Source organism: Cyrtonyx montezumae, unplaced genomic scaffold (genome assembly GCF_038088225.1).
Source record: "Cyrtonyx montezumae isolate F1298 unplaced genomic scaffold, pur_monq_1.0 scaffold_0, whole genome shotgun sequence".
In the NCBI taxonomy this organism is placed as follows: Eukaryota; Metazoa; Chordata; class Aves; order Galliformes; family Odontophoridae; genus Cyrtonyx; species Cyrtonyx montezumae.
This window is the reverse complement of record NW_027071824.1, coordinates 34,461,616-34,488,980: the sequence shown is the minus strand read 5'-3', so window position 1 is coordinate 34,488,980 and position 27,365 is coordinate 34,461,616. Positions and strand designations below refer to the sequence as shown.

Below are 27,365 nucleotides of genomic sequence, written 5' to 3'. Positions count from 1 at the left end.
ACCTCTTCGCCTCCTTTTCTCCAGACTGAACAATTCAAGTGTTCTTCCTTAGCTTCACCCCACAGGATGCCTTCCAATTCTGTTACCATTTTTGTTTCCCTCCTCCAGATGCTTTCAAGGTCCTTAACATCCTTTTTATTTGCAGAACCCAGATCTGCAGATTCAAGGTGAGGCTGCACTAATGCTAGATATAGTGGAAGAACCACCTCTTCTGGTTGTCTTACTAACCCAAAATGCAGTTTGCCCTCTTGGTTGCCCGAGCACTCTGCGGGCTCATGCTAATAATATCTGTAAGGTGCTTTCAGTGATAGAGGTGTTGCTCTCTTCTCACTGGTGACAGAACAAGGGGAAATGGCCTTAAGTTGTGACAGGGTAAGTTTAGGTTGGGTATCAGGAAACACTTCTCTACAAAAAGGGTTGTTAAGCACTGGAATAGGCTCCCCAGAGAGATCATTGAGTCACCATCCCTGAATGCGTATAAAAATCGTTTGGATGTGGTACTCAGGAATATGATTTAGAGGAGAGTTGTTTGAGTTAGAGTAGTGTGGTTAGGTCATGGTTGGACTCAATCTTTCAGGTCTTTTCCAACCTGAGTGATTCTATGATTCTATGAACCTGCTGTCACCAGTATCCCCAGGGTCCTGTTACAATGAGATGTTCTCCAGCCACTCATCTCACAGACTGTTTCTGTGCCCACCATTATTCCATTTCAGATGCAGAACCTGTAATTTTCCTTTGTTGAACTTCACCCTTTCACTAATTTCTCAATGCTCCAATGCATCTAGATCCCTCTCTGTAAGGTTTTTTGACCTTCTAAAGAGTCACCAGCACCTCTAAATTGATGCACTATAGGCAAACTGGTTAAGGATGCTCTGCACTCCTGCCTCCATATCACCAATACAAATACTGAATTGAAGCAACCCCAGCATTGAACCCTGGGCAACATTGCTAGTGGCCAGCCACAGGTAGCCCCAGTCACTACAACCCCTTGAGCTCTGCTGTTGAGCCAGTTCATTGCCCAGTGTAGTATGACCCTTATCATAGAAGATGATCAAATTACTAAGGCAGGATTTCCCTCCATGAATTCATGCAGTCTATGCCCAATAATTGCTTTGTTCAACTGCTTTTCAGCAGTACCCAGGACAATTTTTCACTACAAATTTTCCAGATACTGAGTTCTGCAGACTCTTGCATCTTCTGTCATGTTATTTTTGTAAATAGGCATAATGTTGGCTAGGTTTTACTTCAAGTTAGAATTTCTCACAGATCTTTCAGTAAACTGTCAATCTGAAGACAATCCTTTTCTAGATCAACCAATCATAAAGCATACATACATGACATTCTTATGTTGGGATATAAGTTCTGCAAAGAAATTCACCTAGAGATGAAGTGAGAAGGTGTCATGGTTTTATGATTTTTGGTACTGGTATTCCACATCATAACATCATGTAGTGCATTTAGAGTTAAAGAGTTAATGTTCCAGCTTCGTGGATCATCGATAGTTCCAGGTATGCCTGTCTCAGAAGAGAAGAAGAACTACATTCCCCAGAGGACTTTGCGATGCTTTGCGTTCTTGTGTGTTTACGCTCAGAGGGAAAGATAAAAACTATCTGCAGTCACGGGACACTCTCTTCCCTTCGGGACCGAGCTCGGCAGTGGGTGTTTGTTGCAGCCGTCCGCCTTCAGCGTTAGCGTAAGGCCTTCGGTTTATTGGACACTCTCTCTCTTGCTCATTTTATTCTATTCATTTGCCTCAATTCCAATTATATTATATTGTGTTATTTTCCTTTCTGATATCTTATTTAGTAAATTAGCTTTCCTCCTCAGATCGTTGCCGCTGTTTTGTTCCTAGGCCCATCTCCCTTCTCCTTTTTCCCTTTTTCCCCCTTCCCCTTCCCTGGGGTGTGGGCCCATGGGTCCCCTGCCTCAATTGTCACGGTACCGGGTCAAACTTGTCCCGCAAACCGCTGACAGAAGGTCAAGACTAATAGACATATTCCTTACAAGTGGAGTCTTAAAAAATGTTAAGTTCTGACTTGTAGAAAGGAAAGAGATTCACTGTAGAACAACCTTTTCAACTATTCAATCTGTGTTCCACTAGAAATGTGGAAATATCTTTTTCGCTAACATAAGAAACCATTACATCAGTAGGAGATACCAGAATCTCAAAATCTGCAAAGGACACAGAGGTTGTTTTTATACTCAGTGAAAACAGCATTTGATGGAGCGTGCAACTCTTAATAATATTGCGCTGCCAACATTAATATATTCCTTTAAAATCATAGAATCACCAAGGTTGGAAAAGACCTACAAGATCATCCAAGTCCAACCATCCACCTATCACCAATCATTCTCACAAAATCATGTTTCTCAACACAATGTCTAAACACTCTTTGATTACCTCCAGGGTCAGTGACTCCACCACCTCCCTGGGCAGCACTTGACCACTCCTTAGGAGAAGATGAAATTAAGTGCAAAACCTGAGTACACTACATGACCAGCAGTCAGGACAGGATATAGACATTTGTCAGATTGCATTCTGGCTTGCCTCTCCACCAAGCTCTCACTTCTGTGCACGACCTTATTTTGAAAACTCCAACGGAACTGCTATTGCCTTTTTCTAGGACAGTAACCAGTCACAGGTTCATCAGTGCTTAACTGCAAACATAAAAATACTTTTTCTTGTAGCAGACTTTGAAGATTGGAGGGACAGAAGTTGCCTGGAGCAACTCACTGGTTATGCTCACCTTGAGAAATAGGTCAGTCCTTGAAGTTACTATTCTCGCAGCCAATCCACACTCGCTCATTTGTTCAACTAAATCATAGTGACCATGCAGCCACCTCTGATATCTGCAAACTGGCACTAAAACCAAGTTTGAACTGAAAGACTACTCCTTGTCTTTTCCTGCTAACAGATTTACTGCTTCTTTAATTTCTGACCTCTTCCTACTTAAGAAAAAATAAATGCTGTCAGCTTAGTATCTGAAATCAACAGTCAACAAAATCAAAAGTTTCTGTAATTTCATAACCTAAACAGCAGGAAAAAACACTCATATCTGAGTGAATTTACTGAAAAACTAAAAGACAGATGAAGAAAACAAATATACACTCTGGGTCAGTGCAGACTTACTCTCTCTTCACTTTCCTCTTTGCAGTTTATTTCTTGGACTCTCTTCAAAATGTCCTTCTCAGAGGGTAGAACAGTTAGCGATCCACTGCTGAGAAGGGTAGAGATTTGCTCTCTGAAAGCCTCTAAGGAACTTTGAGCAGTCCTGGCTTCTTCTTTGCTGCTCTTCAAACTTCCATCCAGCTCACTGAAAGATTTCTTCAGAGTATGAAGTTCTTGCTTTGAGGCTTCCCAGGCCTTCTGGTTAGCAGCGAGCTTATCTTGGAGGTCTCTGATGTCCATCTCCAAACTCTGTCTTGCTACTTTAGCACTGTCAAGATCCTAAAATACAAGAAAGATTAAAATGAAATTTTAAAATGACACAGAACCCCTCCTCCACATGCACAAAGCAGGGAGTAACTCAGAAGTGGGTACTGCAGATAGAGAAATTCGGATCCATGCTGCTCACAAGGGCCCAGCAACACAGAAGTTTGACAAGAAACTGCCCACTGAAATTAATGAAATGCAAGCATTTTGTAATCAGTCTCCAGATTAATTTCTTGCAGTAACTTGCAAGAACTAGTACATTAAAAATATTGTCTAAACAAAAGTAATGTTGGATAACAAAACTACGAATAGACTTTCATTCATATTGGACTTAAAAAGCTATTGATTAGTAACGTATAATATGATAAAAAACAGAAGTGCTAAGCCTGTGAGGGAAAACATGAATATACGTGACATCTTTGAAAACAGCATTTTGAGCAGAATTAGAAGTTATTCCAGAGAATACCTTACCAGCAATGTGACAAAAAATAATCCTGAGATTATTTACACATTGAAAAGTAGGTGACAAAAAAGGTGACAAAAAAAAAAAAAAGAAAACATTTAAAACAGCATTAAAGAACATGCAAATGCTTAAATATCAATTGAATATCCAGTAAGAAAAGCTGTGTTAAAAGAGATGATAAGATGAAGAAACAATGGATTGCAATTTCCCTAAAAATAAATATATAAGAAAAGAAGGGAATTCTGTGTGATATCACCTTCTTAAGAAGCAGATTTGCTCTTATCATGAGGAAAAATCTGTCAGATGAAGAGAAGGTGAGTGCAAAGCTAAGTGTCCTTCCACAGAGCCTACACCTGCCCTCATCTGCTGCTCATAAGGGCTTTGTTAAAGTACAAAAAAATCACTGGGGAAGAGCTTATGGGACAGTAGTTCTAGTTACTATCCCTGCAATTATTATTTTTTATTTTGAATGAATCAGTTTGTATCTATCAGTTCTTGCATTTTAGAAGTAATAGACTCAAAGATCACAGAATCGCAGGTGTTGGAAGGGACCTCAAGAGATCATCAAGTCCAACCCCACTGCTGAAGTAGATACCCTACAGAAGATCACACAGGAAGGTGTCCAGATATGTCCAGAGAAGGAGACTCCACAACCTCTCTGGGCAACCTGTTCCAGCGCTTCATCACCCTTGCCATAAAGAAGTTCTTCCACATTATTAAGAACTTCCTACATTCAAGTTTTAGGCCATTACTCCTTGACCTACTGCACCACCAAGAAGAGCCAGACCTCAACCATTTGCCTCCCATCAGGTATTTATAAATATTCATCAGATTCTCCCTCAGTCTTCTTTTCCCTAGGCTGAACAGACCCAGGTTACTAAGCTTTTCCTCATATGGGAGATGCACCAGGCCCTTTATCTTCTGGCTTTTTGAACTGAAGAGCCCAGAACTGAACACAGTATTCACCAGAGCAGAGTAGAGGTCGAGGATCACCTTTCTCAACACTGGCCATGATAATATAATCTATGGTATCAAGGGAGATAGGATACTGTATGGAAAACCCAACTGGCGAGTACCTCATAGGATTCATTGTTTAGAGTCATTCTCAGGTCTTCAGCATTTTATCATTTAAACTTTTCTACAAAATACAGAGCTTTTAAAAGTGATTTTCCCTTTATGTTCTGACAAATCAAGGATTAGTTTTAAAAAGATAAAATAGCCAGTATATATGCAAGCTTTTCCATGGCAGGAGGCTGGAACTAGACTATCTTCAAGTTTCCTTCCAACCCATGCCATATGCATGTCAATTCTATTTAAAATACTGACCCTACAGAGCAAGGCAGAACTGTATACTCTGACCCTTGACACAAAAGCAAATAATGAAAGAGATATATAGAAGAAAAATAACCCAAAGCCTGAAGAAAAATTCAGGTCTCATTCAGTCAGCTTGTGAACCTCTTTCCTATTCCACAATCTCAACATTAAGAGTGTTCATATATTCATATTCAAGAATAAAATTTGCAGCCAGATCAACTAAAAGCAGAAAAGATAAAGTCTTCATTCCTTGTGGTATTATCTGATGGACAGGAAAAAAATGAAAAATAACATTGCTTAAGATAAGATACAAAATTAAGCAAGAGGATGGTGGATCTATAGAGTGATGGAATTTCTCCAGAACATCCAGGTGTTTAGCATAAGTTTGGTAAGTGGGTTGATATCAACTAAGATGATATTCTTTGGAATTAAATAATTATTCCAGGAGCAGCACTGAATATGGTGACCACATGGGGGGGTCTCTCAAAGATCACCTGTACTTGCTGTGTAGCATAGTAAAGTATTCGCATTAATGCCATAGATGCCAATCAACCAGTAAATCTGAGGTAGATGAGCAATTAGAATGGGACAGGAGTTTGGGAGGAACCCTGGGAAACAACATACAGACACTATATTAAAAATACTAAATTTTAAGATGTTTGCCTTCAAAAGGAAAACATTTAAACACAAAAACAAATGCTAAGTATTTAGCAAAGTATTTCTTACTAGACCTTTCTAAAATAATCTTAGAACAATCCTGGAAGCAAAGTTTGGCATGATTCCTTGTCATTTTCTTTATTCTAAGGAAGATCTATTAACAGAAAATTCCAACCTGTTCTACCGCAAAGAATAAAGAGTCACTTATTTCAATTACATTTTTCTGAGGTTTGTAATTATTCTTTCAGAAAGACAGTGCAAATGTACTTTGCCTGTACTGGAGAGCTTACCTAATTAAGACCTTGTTTCCAACTGTGAGCATCTGCAAGCACACAGTTGAGCGTGTCAATTAGCTGACTGATAGACACAAAATGTGGTAGATGTGAAACACTCGTGGGCTGGCACAGAAAGAAGCAGCAGAGGCTTTTACTCTGTGACCCAAAAGGGCTCAAGCAGCACAGCGTTGTGCTTTCAAGCTGCCCACTCACAGCTGGATGGAGTCCATCAACGCTCATCTGTTTGTGCTCCACCTGAGATTACAGAACATGGAAGAAGATGCAGACTACTGTACGAGTCACCAGCAAGGCCTCCTGAGAACTAATGCATTCAGTAACAGTTCAGCAGTATTCATACCAAATGTACTCAAGTTGCAACAGGAGGAAATTTCTTCTATCTTATAAACATAGAAAGTGAGAGACTATTTTACAAGGAAAGGTTAAAAGAGTTATATTTAATGCAAAACAGACATGGAGATGTCATTGATTTAGAGAAGCAGATGTATGCAAGATGAAAAACAAGAAGGGATAAAAATCTTCCAGCTAATAATGTACATATTCTCACTTTATTGATCTCTCTCTGGAGATATTATTAAGTCACAGAAAGTGAAACATAGCAGAGATTAACTTGAGAAGAGTTATTTCGGATCAGACCAAAAGTTTATTTATTGCAGCATCCAGCCTCTAACAGCAGGCAATAACAGCCTTCTCAAAAAGACTGGAAGAACCAAGGAAGCATAAACTACTTCCTCAGAATTCTCTTTCACTTCAAAATAACTGCAACTCAGAGACTTACAGATATAGAAATAGTCTTTTCTATTATATATCACTCAGTGATTCCTCCTTCCCTTTATGTGTGCAATTCTTTTAATCATGTGTTCAAGATGTAGACACACCATGAATTTCAACAGTGATATTGTAACATTTTCTCTTATCTCCTAATAATTTATAATATTCTATTTTTCCTACTGCCATTGAGCCGATTTTGTTCTAGAACTATCATACATCAAGATCTTATTCTAGTGCAATAACAATAAATTCAGAGCCAATTATTTTGTAATCACTTTTTACTACAGTTGTTTTGTACCTACTTAAACTTATTCAGTGCTTCCTTTATGCATGTATTTATCTATGCATTTTAACCAACTCCTTTAAAAAATTCTAGTTATATGTACAATGCATGACTGTTTTATTAGGGAAATAATATTATTTTAAAAAAGACATCACCGCAACTGAACAAGACTCAAAGAAAACAAGAGATTCATATCCCAAAAGCATTAAGCTTTTTGTCATGGCTTTAAATAAATACAAATCTAATTGCTCAGTCACCTAACCATGTACTGCAAAAAAGCAAATCTCCGCCTTCATTTAATCCAACAGTTTAAAACAGGATATTAAAGATTGTTTTTGTCCTACCGTGCATGTATGACATCACAGAAGTATGTCGTACCCTATTTAAAAGTCATTATTGTGGCTTTGCAAACCACATGAAGATGACTTTTAGCTCCAGTACCAGCTTTCATCTTAACCTCAAAAGAAAACAAAGTGAGAAAGAAGAAAGAAAATGTATCCTTTTGCACCAAGTATTGTGTATTTTTAGCCTTAGGAATGGTTCTGCTGAATATTAAACTACTGAGTAAATTTATTTTGACTTACATTAATTTTTAACATCTGGGCTTCCAATGCTAGAAGGTATCCAGCCACATTATCCTCTCCATTTATATGTTGAATAAATCACAGGTGCTTGCAAGTTTGATAACATTTAGCTTCAGAAGCTCTGCAAAGATCTTGCCACTGAACATCACAGAAGAGAGCTGTGAAACTTGAATTAACAATTTTTCTGAAACCAGCCACAGTCATTTTTGTCTTTCAATGTTCCTACACAGAGAGCAAGTCTTAAAGCAGTTTCTCACTGGAAAGGAAACTGAACCTTCGCTCACTGCTCAGGCTGAAAATGAGTCCTTTCCTCACCAGACTTCACAGCCTACAGCCACTCATCAAACAGCTGCATAACCCAGCCTCATCAGTTATATCAACTGTGGCTAAAGCAATAAAGAAGCTGCACCACAGGTGTTAGAGGAATAGATTTTCCTATTGATTCAATGTCAATTCTTACAAAGCTAAGAATTCACTAGGTTGTCTACCAAAATTAGAATATTTGTATCTTATTAAAATGTATCATTTCAATTGTCTACACTGAATAATGTTTCTAAAATGTCAAAATTATTATTTTCATCTTTACAAAGAATTAACTCTATTGAAAACTTTTTATAGATAGTATGAGCTTTGCACCTAAATGACTCTAGGAAAGACTGTAAATCCAAATACATTTCTGACAAAACTTTTACTGATTCTGTGGAGTCAAGATCCCACTGTTTGTAGAATAAAGGCAATGAAATTCAGACACTTTTAGTAGCATTGTTACACTAAAGAAATTGAGTTTTTTTTTCTCCTCAGATTTAAAAATAACTGGTACTTCAATCAGATATTTACAGAAATGTGAAACTGAAGACTTGTAATGGGAAAAGCAGACAACTTAACAGAGAAAGAAAAGCAAGTTTATCGTTTCCAACGAATAGAGGAGAGTAGTTCAGCTGGAAAGGACCTACCAAGATCAAGTCCAATTGCCTGACAACTACAGGGCTAACCAACAAGTTAAAGAAATGTCACTCAGGGCATTATTCAACTGCCTCTTGAGCACTGAACAGTCACGGGTCATCAAGAGAAATAGCACATAAAGATGCCTTAAGAGAAAATCTATACTGTAAGAAGATGGGTACAGACGTGAAAGCTTATAAACAGCTGAGAGTGTCTGGGAAGTTCAGACATATTTGTATGTGCCATACACAGTGTAAAGAGCCTTTCCTGGAGTTTGCAATGCAGCTGTCACACATACAGAACATCAGGAATTACTATTGATTTTTGGTCAGAAAGTGCACTAACACTAGCATAGTCGTTTTCTCATGGGATTTAATGAGATTTTCTTTGAAACAATCATTGCTCCATGCAGAAGCAACATTAGCTGCAGCACGGAAATGCAACCCTTGAATCAGGAAGCTGAGAGAATGTAAGGCAACACACATTTCTGCATGCTTGCCTTCTCACCAGCCACTGGCCACTCTTACAGCTTAGAAAATGGCTTTTGGGACTAAAGTAGCAAATTCCTACATAACTGCTCTCCTTCACTAACATCTGTCCATCCACAACCCCTGTCACAACCACAAGTCGTTAACCTTCCAGAGGAAAGCTTGGGTTTTTTGACCTTAATATATCTTAAGAGTGCAGCATTTAGCATGAAATAAGTAGATAGGGTCTATAGGAGAGAGGACAGTATTTGAGCTTATATAATCACTATTAATATTGGCACCTCACAAAGGATCATGGTGTCAACATACTAAGTCAATATGAGTACAAAAAAGCATGTCACATTAACAAGAACAATAAAGTATAGAAGTAAATGCTAGTATTTTCCAGATGAATTCTTAAATCAGCTGTGTCTCCCATTGCAATCAATATCACAAAACCTCTAATTTAGCTTGCTCTCATTTTGCATCTTCCCTGATGATTCAAACTGAAAATCTGCTGAAACACATCCCTAGTATTTATTCTCTTAATTACATCTTCAAAAAAAAGAAAAAACATTCTAACTGAGAAAGTCATTATCTCTTGCAATTAGCAAAAGCTAAAATCATTTTGTCACATATCCTACAAGCCAAGTATTTGGGTATATAAAAAATGTATGTATGCTTTCCATGTCAACTCAAATTCCATAAATAACAAAACACTGTATTTTAATTAACCGTGTTTTCAAATGATCAATTTAAATCATTTTATGTTAACTAGATACTACTTAGATAAATTTAATTAAAAATTCAATACACATTACTATTAAATAAAAAGCTTTTTTGACATTAACGTTGCATCAGCAATACACACAGATACATTTGTATTCTTTGATTATATTCTAAATGTTATTTATAGACATTGCACGGTGCACATCTTTGTAAAACAGATGTTTAAATTAACACTCCAGAGGGAACCACAAATATTTCCATGCTGAACCATCAGAGAAAATGAGAAAAAAGAACAATCCAATTTACCATTTCCTGTGGCTCATCAGTGGCAATGCTATATGAATGGCAAATCCATCTGGTAGAATACACACATCTTCTATGCCTTAACTAAATACTGTGTAGTACGGCGTATTTATTAAGCACTAGAAAGAATCTTGGTGAGAGATTTTTAAAAAGAAAGACTGACAGACATTATCGAAGAATGTTATTAGGTTAGACATAAGGAAAATACCTTATACAGTGAGGGTGGTGAGGCACTGGAACAGGCTGCCCAGTGTTGTGGTTGCTGTTCATTCTATGAGAACTCTATTCTGGAGACTTTCAGGGAGAGGCTGGACCAGGCTCTGGGCAAACTGATCTAGCTGTGGTGTCCCCTGTGTAGTCCCCTGCTCATTACAGGGGACTAGATGGCCTTCAGAGGTCCCTTCCAACTCAAAGGATTCTATGATTCTATGCTGCAATTCTGTGATTAATAATAATTACTCTTTGGACACACAGACACAAAGAACTAGCATTCCAATCTTGGCAGCATTTAAAAACTATTTTCTATCAAAGTCAAATGTGATATCCTTATTCTGGCAGTATTAGATATGCAAAATGTTTACAGAATTGCAGGAGGAAACTAAGTATATACAGTCAACAGTTTAGGAAGTTCAAATATCCAAAAGAAAAGTAATAAAGTACAAGAAAAAAAGCTTTGTAACTACTTATTGCTAATTTTATTAGCTTTGATATTATATCTGTTTATGTTGTTTGCTGCTTTGAAGTTGTAACACACCGAGGCTGATGTACATAAAATTATTATTCACTTGCTAATGTTTTTCCAGTAAAAACCAGCTGACTGCAACAAATACTGGAGCATCAAACATACTAGAGATATTCTGGATAGTTCTCACATGTAAAACTTACATCCCGCTAATATTTCTTGAATATTATTTTCTTCATCAAGATTTCTATCAGCTGTTTACTCACTCCAGATGCTTCATCCTGGGACATAAAGAGAGGCACCTGGTCAAGAGAAGGAGTGTAGGAAAATTCCAAGGAACAGTAGTGAAAAACTAGCTGGCAGGAAAAACTAGTAGTGGTTCAGAGAAGAGGGAGGGAATGGGGTTGTGTCTTGCTAGAGAGAACTGACAGAACTGCTGAACAGAAAGCTTATGAGCTAGTCCCTGTACACTTGAACATTTGGAAAAATAAAGCTGGGGCAAATGGACCACCATCTTGGATCTGTAATGCAGAAAGTAGTCAATGTGTTGGCTAGGCCAGGAACACCTGCTTATTACCTGTGACAGCACAGATTTCTGATCATGTCTCTCACAAGTGAGCACAGAACAGTGTGCAACTCTATCCATGTGCTTATTTAAACAGTGCAGCAAAAGCAGTCCTACTTTATACCACTGAGGATGCTCTTCCTATAACATAGGACAACCTTCAGGGGAAGAAGCAATGATGTACGTACTCTTTTACATAAGGAAATGAAAAATTTGGGGTTTGCTTAGTTTTGAATACTGAATCTCTTCATGCACTTTCGGGCATACAAAACCTTAGCAGATTCACTCAGTGTCTGCAAATTTAAGCGGCTAAACTGAAAAAGCACTGTAGAAATCTGCAACCTCTCAGTTAGTCAGGATCACACACACTTCATTTGAAAGGCAACACTGTTAATTTAGCAGGACATTTCTGTAATAATGGGTTAAATAAATTATGCACTTGGCATACACACAATAATGACAGGAAAATATTTTTCATCTAACTGATCCAACTCTGGAAAAGTTTTGGCAGTCAGAGCAAACTTGCAAAAGAAATTATAAATGAAGCCTCATCCTCGCTTAGAATGTCTTCTGATTCTGGCTTACCTAGTAAGCACACCACTCTCTCACCTTCTTTATATGTGTATTTGAAGTGAATTACAGGAACAAAAGGTTCTCAGAAAGGCCCGGTTAGGTTTTCAGTCCAGGTTCACTCTCACTGCAATTTGAGTCTTAGGAAGTTTTACATAGGTTGTTAAGAAACATTTTCAGCAGTAAGTAAAATTTATGACCCTCATGGTACCTCACATTTATCTTCCCTACAACAAATTCTTTCTTCTCGAAAGCATGCTTTCAACTCTGTCTCAACTCTTAAGTATTTTGCCTACAACAAAATCAGAACACTTTATCCTTTAAAGTGTATGACCGTGGTCATTTTTTCAGGAAAGAAAAAAAATGTGTTGGGGGATGGAAAAAACTTTAATGTATATTAATTTTAAAAACTTTCTTGCACAAGGTTTTATTTACGTTAAAATCCCTAAAAACGCAGTGACACATAACTCAGCCATATATTTAAGAGTTTAAGCCTGTCATTTTCTTAAGTTCTAGTCATCAGCTTTAACCACACTGCCCTAGTACCTGCAAGAATTTTTCGTTATAGTTTTAGTGAACTGTTCTCTTTTCATAAACATCGCTCAGAGTACAAAGCATTAAAGAAAACTGCTGCAGTAGCTCACTTCGTTCATCCATCCTTTGCAATGTACCAGAACTTTTAATGGCAAGTTTTCTTGAAGTGCTTAAATCCTTAAATCACATCCTTTTCTTTCCAAACTGTACGTAAATGACTTTGCTCAGTACTTGACTTACAACTTCACTTACAGCTCTCTTTTCAGCATCATTCCTACTGCACCCGTTTTCCCCTGTGGACTTTCCACAGTAAATAAGTGGTTTTCTACAATAGAACTATTGGGCATGAGTCAAGTGAATATTTATTATGGTTTATTATGCAGTGAAAAGAGATAATCTAGCTTGTCTGAAAGCCAAGACACTTTTCTTTCAGACTGTTAAGAGAAATAGGAAGAATAAAATAGAATACTATTAATTTCTTTGAATGTCATTAGAATTTTAGAAGAAACTGAGTAAAAGAATCCTCAGAAAAACTGCAATAACACTTTAATATTAAAGAGCATTTTTCCATTGTTCTATGTGCGTGCCTCAGATACATTCATATTATACGTTCACACTGCTTTATAAAAGCATCTGCTTAATTACACATTTGTGCAAGCGATGAAGACTACAACAGCATGAAGAAAAACTTCAAGCAGCAAGCAACATTAGAAGACATGAAATATAAGTTGTCTTATCTCGCACAATGTTATTGTTTAGTCTCGATATAAAGATTTAAAAGTTAAGAATAACCTTAAAAAAATGTATAGACCTTCATCATTGAAAGTCTTTCAGAAGTAATTTTTCTCATACAACATCTATCAAAAAGTAATCTGAAATTTTGAAGTGAAAACTAAACATACACATCATTCAGTTATGTACCTTACTAAGTTTTTCCACGTCTTGATAGTATCCTGCTGCCTTTTTCTGCTCTTTGGACACCTCTGACACAAGCCTCATGATAGTTTCCCTGCTAGCCTTGGATTCCATTTCATGGCCATCAATATCTTCTTGAAGAGCAGCAACCTGAGCTTTTAGTGCCAGATTTTCCTTACATATTTCACAAGCCTAGAAGGAGAATTCAAAAATTGATAACTGTTAGAGCACTTAACAACAGTGTTTATTCATCACATTGTACAGCTTCTAATCTTCGCAATACAGACATGGTATTTCCAAGGCCCCTATGTCAGATTTGTAATTGTTTTATTCTACTATTCCTTCATAAAATAGCAGAAAAACAATTAAGACCCATATTTCCACCAGAAACCCACATCTTAGTGTAATGTGGTTCACCTTTACTCCCACATAATCTGTATAAGCTAATAAAAGGTGGAGAGCTACTGACACTTATGAGTATCTGCACTTGATACAAAGCAGGTCAGAAAATGAAAACAGATCATATAACCATCTTCATGCAAAAAACAGACTGCTTTGGTTTGGCTTGCTAAGATTTATGCCTCTCATTTGGAAAAAGAAACTGAAAGCTGTATTTTAGGCTTGAAACATTTTAGGCAAAGGGAGATTAGAGCTAGCAGCAGCTATTTCTTGAGCATATTCAAGGGCAGGGCCAAATACCCAGTGGGCTGCAGTGCTGAACAACTGGCACCTTGGAGAAAAGAGTAGTTCCAGTAAAATTCTGAGGCTATTTTGGTACATCATGCCATTTCCGAGAAGTGAAGTAGATGAGTGTGAGCACTTCAGTGAGTACATACAGGAAAATAAAAAATGTAACTTGACTGGTAGCTAAGTTTTCCTAACACTGCAAAATAGATTCCTCAACTAGATCTATTAATACATTGTTAGGGGAGGAAAAAAAAGAAGCCGATATATGTCTTAAAATCTCTGGTTATTTGATTAATTTAAAGCATGAAAGAGATATGACTTAATACAAATATCTCTGCCTCTGATGACAACTTGGGAAGTTTTCTTACACTGCTACAATTAGAATATGTTCGTAATATTTTGAGGGCAAGGACTGGAGTAAATCATCGTGACACATATTGAGACAGTCTTAATTTATTAAGCGTTCCATATAGCCAGAACACTCATAGAATGAATCTAACAAAAGAAATTCTCAAAATAATTAGTGTGCTCCTAAGTGAAAAAAATAGAGATTAGACAAATAACAAGAAAAATTAATAAAACTACAATAAATTGCCCTTCAACAGCCTCTAGAAAAGTTGAGAGAGTACATAAATAATTTCCCTTTCCTAATTGAAAACTCTGTTTTCAAAACTTCAGAAATATTCTCAAAAGAAATAATATAGTTTGATACTTACATTTCAAAACACCGTATAGTGATTTACACCACTTCATTAAAAGGTACAATTAAGGTTCCCTTAGCAAGTGCCATTTCAGATGTTTCTACTTAATAGCATTACAGTTTCAGATTAGTGTTAAAAATAAGCAGTAGAATTTACATTACACCTAGTGATTTTCATTGTTAATGTTTTCACAAGAGCTTTCAACCATATATTTAACCAAGGTTGTGCTTAGGAACGCTACGGGATGATAAAATATTCTGCAGATAAGACAAAACTGAGTTCACCAAAGTCAGTGTTCAGCACCTTTGAAAATCAAGACAGTATGAAAAACTTGTCTGAAGTGACAGCGCTCTGTGAACCATTAACACAAATTCCCATCTTCATTATTTGCTTTATTTCTTTAATAATCAAATATTTCTTGATTGGTTCTCTATGATGGATGAATTCTCTTTCTTTGTCAAGCCATTTTTTTTACTATGCTAATTCAGTTACTCTTGTATATATTCCTAAAACACAGTAAAAGGTTTTAATAAATCTTGTCCGTACATACGGCAAGAACTCTTGCCTACACATAATCACCTTCAACATTAAATGTTCATGTGGTTTCTCTTTTTCTTTGATGTCTGTGTCCAAGAATTCAGAAAGCTGTGTGAGGAGCTCTTCATACTTTCTGCTCATCTCATAAGATTCTGCCTTGCTTTCTTCATGCTCATTCAAATATTTACTAATCAGATACAAAATAAATTAAATTAAAATAGCACAGGATAAATGTTCTGCGATACCGTTCTAGCCAAACATATCTCAAAATGATTTCTGGCTTCTGTACAGAGCAAAATGAACTCAAAGTTACATGTTATATAATTCTCTCTATATATGTTAATACAAAATAACTTTATTTTTTCACCTTATGTGTGGACACTTCTTATCATTGTCTTTGATTAGCACTTTAAAGCATCTTCTATAATCCCAACTGCATTCTCAGTACAGGATTTCATAAAACACAGGAACCAGGTAGTATCAATGAACACAGTCCTCACAATATTAGAAACAGAGTTTGCAGGTAAAAGCTTCGAAAAAACAAGGGGGAAAAAAAAATCGAATTATAGTAAAGATATGCTAAAAGCATTTCACATCCCCTTCTTATGAACTGACTGTGCTGTTTAAAAAAAAAAAAAAACAACAGGCAAAGTATAGGACAGCCAGAGTACTTCTGACAGGAAGTTCACTGGCAGAAGCAGAGACTGTTTGTCTCTTGCTGTACATAGAGAATTCCGCAGTGTAATATTGGCCACAAGTACAGGGCAAATAGGATGTAAAGAGAAAAAAAAAATCAGGCTGGATTCAAGCTAGAGATCCATTAAAGAAAAAATGTATAAATGAATTGTCACAAAACTGTGCCAAAAAGGTAGTTTTTTTGTCATCAGTATCATCGCCTCCAAAAGAGGCAATGTTGTTTAGACATCCCACACAAAACAACTAACTGTCCTACTTCTAGATGTAGCAACATCAACAGCAGGTATCCATTCGTAAGTGTACCCTGCAAGAAGAAACAGCCAACAGAGTGGCATACATTTGAATACACTCTTCCCATTGCCAGAGATGAGGACAGCCTTGGGAGGCATGCACTGCCATAGACAGCACAGATAGCTAATGTGTAGATCTACATCGTGCTCGTGATTCTGTTAACACTAAGCATTACTCCTGTAAAACCTGTAAAACAATAACAAAAACAACACCCCTAAAAAAGCTCAGAATGACAATTTATGTAGTCCAAACATCAACTCCTATACCATTCTTATTAGAAGGAGGGGCAGTTCATACACCTGGGACATCAGTCTCAGTATACCTGCCAGCAGATCCTGCAGGAAAGAACTGCTATCAAGCTGTCTGCAGCACTTGCTAATTCCAATAGCATTCAGAGATCACAACATACAACACGGAAACAACACTGACAATTCTCAGTTTCAGATTCATTCTCCAATTACACCTGAGACAGAGAAGGAGTGGCAAAACTACACTCAGAGCAAGAGACAAATGAAGTTTCCAGGTGAGAAACAAGGTAGTTTCTACAGCAAGGTTTTCACAAAGACTTGAACACTGGAATAAAGTGAGATGTGATATGTTGCTAAACATCTGACTAAAGCATCTGCTCTACTGAATCTGTAAAGCACCTGCTTATGAGAGTGCTGCACCAAGTTCTCAAGGTGGACATGTCAGCCATTTCTGGGCTCAGCCTCCTACACTTCTCTCTAGGAAGAAACAGGCACAAAGTATCACTCTATAATCAAAAAGCAGTATGAGACATCTAAAGAAAACGCACGTTAGGTGCAAACATACATTAACTGGCTATAGATAGCCAACTTTAAATTGGAGCCTCAGGAGTGAATCAGCACAACTGCTGTCAATGTTTCTTGTAAAAATCTTTACCATCTGAGATGACACAGCTTCATAGCTGCTATGGCAGCATTATTGCTCCAATGCAGCACCTACCACCTCACTGTGATGAGGGTCACTGTTCTCCATAAATGTTCTATCAGCACTGATGAATGTCAGTGGGTGCCATTTTTTCTACATGGAAGAACTCAGTGACACACCTTTGCTTCACATGCTTCCGTATCAGATAGCATTTTGTCAGACTGCCCTCCTGCTGCCATCTGTCACACAGCAACAACATGTAGCAGAACGCTGTCAGAAAGGTTCAATCTCTACAGTTGTATCAATAACCACCTCTAACACTGTGAGCCAACATAATAAAATAGGAGGCATTACTTTCAGAGCTGAACCGAGAATATTGTACTAAGCTGACTACCAACCACACAAACTCTTCTATGGCTCCATAAATCAAAGTACATCAGCATCAAAATTATGACTGCTTCTAAAAATAAACAATCAGAAGTACAAAGCACATACTTGACAACTCTAGAAATAACCTAATTATCTTCAGTATAATCATAAAGGCAACAGCACCTAGAAAATAGGCGTTCAGGTGTAAAAAAAAAGGAGAAGAAAAACACAACTTTCACAGTTTTGTTAGCTCTTCAGAACTAATGAGCATAGAGAAGAGGAGGGGAAAAGAAAAAAGCCCTTCACAGTTCAGGGTCTAAGAATACCTTGGCAATAGTCTGGTTGAGTAGAAAAGTACCATTTTTTTTAATAGGGAGTACGTACATCTTGAAAGCTGATCACAGAATTCATTAAACACGACTCTATCCTCAGGGTATAGAATACAAACATGTATTTCATGTTTACTGGCTTACTATTCCCTTTTACCTGTGGTTTCCAATTAAAATCTTGAATATCTAATTATGAGCAGCTACATGTTAACCAAGGTGGTCAGAGTAAGTAATTACAGTTCACTAAGTCAATAAATTGACCAATATTAAGTGGCACCTGTAACCACCAGTAGAAGATGAGAAAAAGCTTTGAAAGTACAGATTCACGGTCATTTTAATCCAACATGTTTGTTCCTTCTGGAAGAGCAGTCTCATCCTCCCCTTGACTGTTCCCTTATGCCAAGAGCCTCGTGGTTCACTAAGTTATGCAGCTAACTAGACCTGGGATTGGTAAAGCCAGAAATTAAGCTTTTTATTTTGTTTATTTTTCTCTTGGAGCAGACAACTGGGGGAATCATGCAGCAATACAAATGGCACAAGTGACATGGGCAAAAGAGAGCAGCCATCGAGAAGACAGGACCACACTGGGAGAGGCAGAACAGGTTTATGCCACATAAAACTGATCCTATCACTGCAACAATAAGTTAATTTTGATGCACAGTGTTTTGTCAGATTTCTCCTAGTGAGCGAGGCAAACGAGAAGAAAAAAAGCACTTTGAAGAATCTTAACCATATCCTTAGAGATTGCAGTTTTCTAAGTTGCTAGAATGCATAATACACTTTTCGACTTCAGATTAATTCCAGTGTAAACAAGGAGACAGTAAAGTCTTTGTCAACCAACATAAGCACTCTTCAGGAAGGTCTTTTAGTAATTCAGCTGGTACAGACAAGTGTACTGCGCTGAATTCCTCTAGATACAAAAATTAACTGAGTTACCTACCTCTAACTCCTAAAGCCTACAAGAGCTGTACAAAATACTATTGGGAAACACAGGCATCTGGTTAACTCTTCTCTAGCCCTTAATGTAATGTCCAGAAAACAGGAAGAAAGATAGCATTATTAAAAGCTGAAGAAACAATAACATATTCCCTTAATGCTACATATACCTAAATAGATATACACCCTAGTAAGAATATACCACAACTTCATTACAGTGTTCCTAACAGACAGCTTTATACAAAGAAATTCACTTGACACTGTTCCAGTGTCAGCTGTGACATAGATGAACAGAAAGAGATCAAAGCGGTACAGCAGCATCACCATTCATCACTACATGACCCTTGCATCTGACAGGTAACATCTGCATAAGACACCACATGATGAGCACAGGACAGAGCACTAGGCCATAGCTGCAGGCACTACTCATCACAGCCGTGCTACGAAAGGCATTGAGTGCATTTTTTCCTCATTGCTACACTTGGAAACACCTGAACAAGGAAACAATACCTGTCGTTTCTGCTGTGTCCAAACAGTCCTCTGCACTCATTTTTTTCAAAATACTGTGGTTAAACCAAGCTGACTCATTTGACCATTTCTCCTCTGTAGGACACAACTCTTAAAGTCCCATTTCAGGTCAAACAACTCAAACCAATATATAAATCTCAATACCTTCCATCACAGTCAAGTACAATTGCTTTGCAAAGCAACACAACAGAATTTAGATCTGTCATTAAGTCTGTCCACCACCTTATCTCCTGTTGACAATTGCAGTTTTCTGTCATCAAAAATTCTTATCGGACATTAATCTTACTTAAGTCTGGCATTTTGTTCATGAAGTTTCTCCTTCAGCTCCCAGTTTTCCCTCAGTGCTTCCTGAGCCTTTAGTTCAGCTTGTTTTAAAGAAGCTACAAGCACACTCAGCTCTTCTTCTGTCTCCTGAACTCGTGTTTGCAAAGACAGGAGGAGAGATGCCTGCCTAGCATTGTTTTCCTTGTAGTTTTCAGCTTCAGACTTCAGCTCTTTAAGAGAGGTTTCTTTAGAGATCATTCTGGCCCTGAGTTCAAGTAGCTATAAACAGAAAATGAGAAAACTCATTAGAAGGAAGAATAATTTCAACCAGGCTGAAAAACACAAACATTTAAAATTTGACATTGTGACAAGAAACAAAAAACTTCCAGAATAAAAGATTGAGTCTTACACCACTGTGAGACTAAGTGGAAGGAGGTAACTTTTATTTTCATATCATTAGCTCTTTTTTTTTTTTTTTTCATATCATAGCTCTTTTAAGAGGGTGAAGCCCTTTGATGACTTGCTGCATATTCAAAGACAAAGATAATTTTTAAGAGTTGCGCTCTTAGGCAACCTCTTCTCAGCTTAAGCAAATAGTTATTTTTTGGTTAGATAGTGTAATGAAATGTAACTAGACTTACACAGAAGCAGCACGACAGCCTTTTAAGGAGGAAGGGAGAGATCACTGCCAAATACCAAACGTCTGTTCCAGAGGCAATACTGGAGCTTCCCCACAGTTTGTGGAGTTCATTCGTTTTTCTCTAGCTTCCCTTCTCTTTTTTGTTAGAATACTAATTTCCATAGAACTATTTCTGCTACAGACTTCTCTAAAGGATTGAGCTTCCGGCAGATGCACGAGGCACATGAGATAACAGTTCAGTTGTTTTATTTTGCTAAACTCAACGCATAATTTACAGTGAGAATTTTACCACAAGAGGCGCTAAGAATTGTTTCAGCTTTCCTGACAATACCAGTTATAAGCAGTAAGATGTCACACAAAGCATTTAGCTTCTACTGTGTAAGATTAACATTCAAATAATTAAACCGTGTTAAATGCTCTTTCTGACATACTAGTTAAAACCTGTGGCAAAAAAAAATAAGGCAGTGAATATTTAAGGTGTTTTGCTGCAGTGCAGTAGGTCAAAAAATCCATAGCTCTCCCTGAAGCTTCCAGTGTGAGCAAACCCAAGATGCTCAGAGTAAAATTGCAGCTGGTAACACAGCTGAACAGTTACTGCCTTCGGAGCTGACATAAGCACTGATTTTGAGAACAGCTTTGTCCCTTCCCCGTCTCATAGGCTTCACATTCATTACCCACTCCCATCTTTGCACTATCAGGAGCACTGACACAGCAATGGGGTGAAATAAATCAGGAAAACTGACACAACTGAAAAACAACCCAGAAAGAAAGGCTACATCTTTCTGCTGGATCAAGCTCCCCAAACCAGTGCACCATAACACAACGCAGACGTGTGCTAAAGCAAGGAATGGGGCAGTGTGGGAATGGAAACGAGCAGCTGAAGTAACAATAGGATTGCTTTATTTGGCAGCTGGACCAAGTTATGGTAGCTTAAATTGTTCATAACCTTAAAATTTCTCTGTAGTTGAACTCCTCATTTGCCAAATGTGATATTTTTCATCCTGACTGTTGTCTCTGTGGTCAGTTCCAATAGCAGGAGGAAAAAAAATACACAAGAATAATCCCATATCATGAATTTTAAGAACATTCAGCATAACTGGGCTCTGACCTCAGCTGGGTCAGGAAGGTCTTAAGAGTATGAACAGCTGCTTTCTTGCCTATTCATTTGGCTTGCAAGAACAGAGTTGAAGGAGTCTATAAATCAGTCAGCCATGCTGGCAATAAAGTCATTCAAGATTTCCAGAGAAAAATTCTTTCTATGAGGACACGAAATCCCGTATGAGTTCTCAAATATGAAATGATCCTCTATAGCCATTAACTGCAGAGGACCTCTGGAGTAATTTCAGGATCAGTTGGTCAAATTCAAACAACTGATGGACACTCACTCCTGTAGTTCTGACTGGCCACTGTATTAATAGTTCATTCTTCTACAGTAGTACACGCTCTTGTATTTACCACATTCAGCTAACTATGGTAAAATATATTTTATTTATTGAGACACTTTTTTTAAGGTTCAGGTGCTACACAAGTGAAGTTATTTGAGACATTACAATTGTGCAAAAGAAATGTATCTATAAAATGCATAGACGTTTAAAGAACTGGTTGGATGAACATTCACATTTCTAACAAGCTTCACGTATCTATGTATTTTTATGAATACAAACCTAAATCTACGTATGTAAACAAATACATGGAGCATTTCATTACTCATAGAAGCAGGTGACTCATTTTAATCTGACCAATTCTTATATTGCTGAATTGGATCAAATCAACATGATTCAGTCAAAGACTAAAAAATATGAAGCATAAAAATATGGAAACTGCATATCCTTTAATAAATGCACTCCTGAGAACCACCATCCACAAAGCAGAGACAGCAGAAAAGGATGAATGTGTTCTTCAACCTCTTACGTTACTGTCAATCTCACTAGCTCAAACACAACTTCACTGGCAATGTAAGCAACGTGAACTTAGGGAGCAGTAATTCGAACGAAGTGGAGAAATGGGTGAGGATGAGCAGCTCTCTCTCAAGCCATTAGTAACAACAGGAGGACATATATCAGAACTTTTACACAAACACAATTTCAAAACATTAATTCAGGTTTAAGTGCAAGATACTGTGTTCAGTATTGTATGAAGACAACTCATTAAAATTGTTCAAATATAAACTCAGTGAGTTCATGAACACAAGCAAGCAGAGCAAAAAAAAAATCCTACCAGCTACATAAAAAAGAAAAACGAAATATTACAACAAAAAAAAAAGCTTGTAGTAAAACAGATTTTTTGTACTTTTAGTAAACTTTCTATTCTCTGAAGAAAGATACTATAGAAAATCTTCAGATATGGAGAAGCATTTGGAGATAGTTTTAAATATACCTCTGACTGGGCACAGTCATACTTCACTGATAGTGCTGCTAGTTCACTCTGAGCAGTCTCCGCTGCAGCTCGATAGCGGTTCATCTGCTCTCTGGTGACAGGAATATTCAAAAGAAAGTGGTCACAAGACTCCTGAGAAGACAGTGTGAAAATAAATCCCTTAGACATTGCATTTTTAAACACTTTGCTTCAGGGGCAGGGTATATACAAGCATGTGAATGACTCTGCGTAACACAATATTTAAATTCAAAAAAAGGCACCTTTAGTCAGAGACGAAAGGCCTTTCTATTATTTGCTTGAGCCAACTACACTCTGAAGATCCCCCTACTACAAACCCCAGCCATTCTTCCTTTGACCCATTTCAGCTTTCACCCAGAACATTGTTTGGCAAGAGAGCCCTCAAGTGTCTTATGCAAAGAGCCACTTTGGTTTTCATACTGCAGTTACTCCACATGCTCTCTAATTTTTATGTTGTTAGAAACAGTGACAAAAAAGACAGAGGCTATCAGTCTTCACCTCAGGATTTTGCACCTTTCAGTCACATCCTCACCTCTGTTGCTTCTCTACCAGGTTGAAGAACCCATGCCTTCTCAAGGACATAGTCCATCCTAGTTTTCTCAAACTCGCTTTTTGGCTTGCCCACTTGCCTGCAAGATCCTCAATTCCATCAAGTTTGCACATAACTTCTGGTTCCTGAATAATGTTGACCTTCTTCCCTAGCAATCCCCATTACCATACTGACTTCATCCATTCTTAAACCCTTCTAACAGATGGCAAGCACTGCCCAGCACAATCCTCTTCATGCCATTTGCAAGACTCCGATTCTTTTAGCCGTGCTTTTAGGACTCTACTTACAACATTTCCTCATTTTTACATGGTTCTTCTAAAGCAGAGCACAAGTGTAGGAGACTTCTCAGCCTTTATTATTTGAATTTTCCAAAGTGAAATTCAGACCTGAGGACTTGATAGGAATTTAATTAATCCCCTGACAGGTAACATCCCAGTTGATAGTGACTACAAAATGATGTAATTTAACATGGAGAACAGAGGTCTGTTAGGTGATGCTGGGAGCACACATTAGAAGACAAAACAAGAGGTTTTTATTATACCAGCTCCCAACCAGAAAAGAAATAAAACCACAATCCTAATGCTTTCAAGGTTTGTATTTTAGAATGCTTATCTACCCCTTCACTGATGAACAACAATGAGCAGTATTAAAAAAAAAAGTGAGGGATTTAAGTGTACAACCAAATGCTGTATTAAAGGGCAAGTGAAGCAGAGGAAAGCTAGACAGTTCTGATTTATCAGGTGTCTCCAAAGCCTGTGTTAATTTAATCAGCACAGAGAGGCACATATATGCATGCATATATACAAAAAAAAAAAAGCTTTTTACTTTGTTATTCCCTAAAAACATTGAGATTTTGAAGACTAGCAACAAATACCTTTGAACATTTTTGTGAATTGTTTCGTTTAAAAAAAGAAATTAAACAGTGTTTCTGTTCAGTGGACCATATAACAAGATGCATAACCCTTATTGAAACAGAAGCAGAATTAGCTTGCTTTAGAGCAACGACAAAAGTGAGCATCACATGCCATTATCTCTTTGCCTGAACTATTTTCTTACCAACAGCTTGTTTCCACTCTTGTACACTCTACAGACTTCATGTATAATCACAAACCATTTTTAAGAACGAAGCTCAAGAGAACTGTTTAAGGTCCCAGAAAGAGACAACACCAGGCTTAGTTCACACCAGTTGTTGTTTTTTTTTTTATCTTTTTTCCTTTCTTGTCTCTATTGCTTTTAACCGTGTTCCACTGAAAAAGAGGTAGAAGAGCAAAATCTCACCCAGCAAACCTGGGAATAATTTAATTAAAGAGCTGAGCTTCCTGATTATTATAATTGCACACTGATCAGAATGGAAATGAGATAGAGAATGCATAGCTCATTTATCTTTTAACTGTCAAAAAATCAGTTCCCTGAAACAAAATTTACAGGAAATGTGAGAAGTACAGGTTCTACTGACATAGATAACTTCCCATTGACCATGTAACAGTTGTCATGATTGACTGCTAGGAAAAAAAATCAGCAGCTGTTGTTATCTGATCAATAGAATGTGTACCTAGCTGAAAACATGAAAAACTGACAAATAGAGCTTATAATTTATTGAAACATCACAGAAATTTCTGGACAGTGTTTCAGAGTGTGTACTCAACACTGCATTTTCAAAGCTTTCCCAATCAGAAAAACAAGCAAAATGTCTATTAAAAAAAAGCACCAGTTTATTTCCTCCGGTTCTCAAGTACCTCAGCAGTTTTGACAGCTTACACACTGTGGCCAGTAATATCTCCTTCAATTTTATCGTCCCCTATGGAGTTACAGAGCTCCTCCTAAGAACTCCCTGTCAGCAGTTTCCTCTCTTATACCAAGTAGGGTGTAGCTTGGATGCCTTTCCTTATCTCAACTTTGGCAATGTGTTGCTTGAGGAGACAGCCATGTGATGGCTTGATAAGGGAGTTCCAAGTTCAAGGTTTCATTAAGCCAGAAACCTGGAGCATCCAAAGTTTACCAGAGGTTAATGGAGACTTGCACATATCTTGAAGTTAGGCTACAATGTCATGCTTTTTTCTCAGATCCTATCCATTCGAAACAGAAAAAATGAAAGATTTCTAAACAGGTGAGTATTCAGTAAAATAACCCTCCATCAAGGAACACACAAAATTCCCTAAGGAATAATACAAAACTACTAGTTCAGACCGCAGCAGAAAGATAAACTGCATTGGATTATCTTTCATAATATTGACAACTCTCTAATGTTTATTCACTTCAGTAGAAGACACCAGGTTAAACCCATCAAATTTAATCACATTCTTCTCCTTAAAGATGCTCAGCCCTTCTGTTTCACTAAGGAGTTACCACATTCATCAGTCCAAACCGATATACGCAGAACAGCTCATGGTCACACAAAACAGGGAGCAATCTCTGAGATAAAAGGGTTCCTAATTTTCTCAACACTTTATCATTGTTCCAAGGGAGTAAGCAAGGCATGCTTATGGCATGCTTATGCCATCTCTTAGCTACTTTGTCTTCTTTGTTGCCTAACTCCACTTGTTTCACACTGTACAACCAGATGAAATTCTTTGAGGCAGAGTTTTGTTTCATTCTGTAATTTAGCAGGGCTCCAAAACCACGGATGGAGCTTGCAGACAGTAACACTTTATATATTTATATGTGTAATTTCATTTTTAACTACTGTAATTAATGCAAGCTTTCTTCTCTAAACAAACAACCACTTCTGACTCAGTAGAAAGGAGAAATAATACCTCAAAATTGATTAAATAAAAAAAATTGCAGACCATGGCTGAAGAATGAAGACTTGTTCATCACCAATAATTAGTGTAAGAATGCCCATTCAAGCTGGAACTTCTGAATTCCACATTTGTCATACAAACATAGATAGATGTTAAAAGTTGTAAAGATACAAATTTAAAAGGATTTAAAAGAGTTTTAAAATAAGTCAGATGCAAAAGTCAATAGAAATTACCATTTCACTGATGTACTATTTCAGAGATTTATAGAAGCAGTTCTCCACATTCTCAAGTGCCTTAGCAAATACCAGGCCAGTCTTTGTGACACCACACTCAGAAGGCTGGTATGATTATAACATTTTTGGCAGGGAATGTGCATATTTTAATATTTAAATATACAGCTTCCTATGTTTTGCCAGCAGCTACTCTTAAATCTGATCATTAGTCATTCACACAACAATGCAATTAATTGGGCATGACTCTACTATAGGGGTAAAATTTATAACCTACAAGTGGAGCTTTTGTTACCCTTTGAAAAACAGATTTGTAAAGTTTCACGAGTACTAAAGCTTATAGCGATTACGGTTAAGTGAATAACATTAAAGGACTAAGAGGCAGTAGACAGAAAAAAAACCTTCATGTATTATAAATCCATCAGTTCTAAGAAGTCTGGGTTTTTAGTGTTTCTCCCATTCACATTGTGGACTTCTTTGAACTCTTCCTGTTTACCTGCAAGAAAATGAAGTTTTCATTTTACTTTCACACAAACAAAACTGAACCTAAACCTATATTTACAGTGTTGAAGACCAGAAGCTACTTGGACATTTAGCTTCATTAGCAATAGGCATTCCTTAGAAGACAAACAACATAAGGTCATTGTTGTTATTAGTTTTCTATTCAATTTTCATTTTTTACCATATGACAGCTGGCCTGTAATTTGGAAACCTCTCCTGATTCAGAATCAACAGAATTTCAACATTTACTAGATATATACTGCCCCATACACTTCAAAAATCAGTCAGCTGTTTAAGTCAGTCACTCATTCTGCTTTTGTCAGCTTTTCCTTCATTAACATTTCCTCTTTAACAACATTGTTTCCCATCATACAGCTAATCTCAATCCTTGCAAGCACTTGTAAGAGACTATTATTTTATACCATTGACTTAAACTTTACTGATGAATATGTCCGAACATGTCCAAGCAAGTCCTGGACAAGGGTTGTGAAATCCTTTGTCTAAGGGACAAGCAGATGGGCATGTCCTGGGGCAACGAAAGAGAGATAAGCTGCAGCTCAATGGCCGCTTAACAC

General features: G+C 37.4%; 1 protein-coding gene across 1 annotated transcript in view; it reads right to left on the bottom strand.

Moving 5' to 3' along the window:
- Positions 1–27,365, bottom strand: part of CCDC170 (coiled-coil domain containing 170) — a 43,305-nt gene that overhangs the window by 12,436 nt on the left and 3,504 nt on the right. The window contains exons 4-8 of the mRNA XM_065732147.1: positions 22,751–22,882; positions 19,757–20,013; positions 15,473–15,617; positions 13,512–13,697; positions 3,131–3,448 (exon numbers count right to left, since the gene is read on the bottom strand). Coding sequence (XP_065588219.1) covers positions 3,131–3,448; positions 13,512–13,697; positions 15,473–15,617; positions 19,757–20,013; positions 22,751–22,882 — 1,038 coding nt within the window. The remainder of the gene's footprint in view (positions 1–3,130; positions 3,449–13,511; positions 13,698–15,472; positions 15,618–19,756; positions 20,014–22,750; positions 22,883–27,365) is intronic.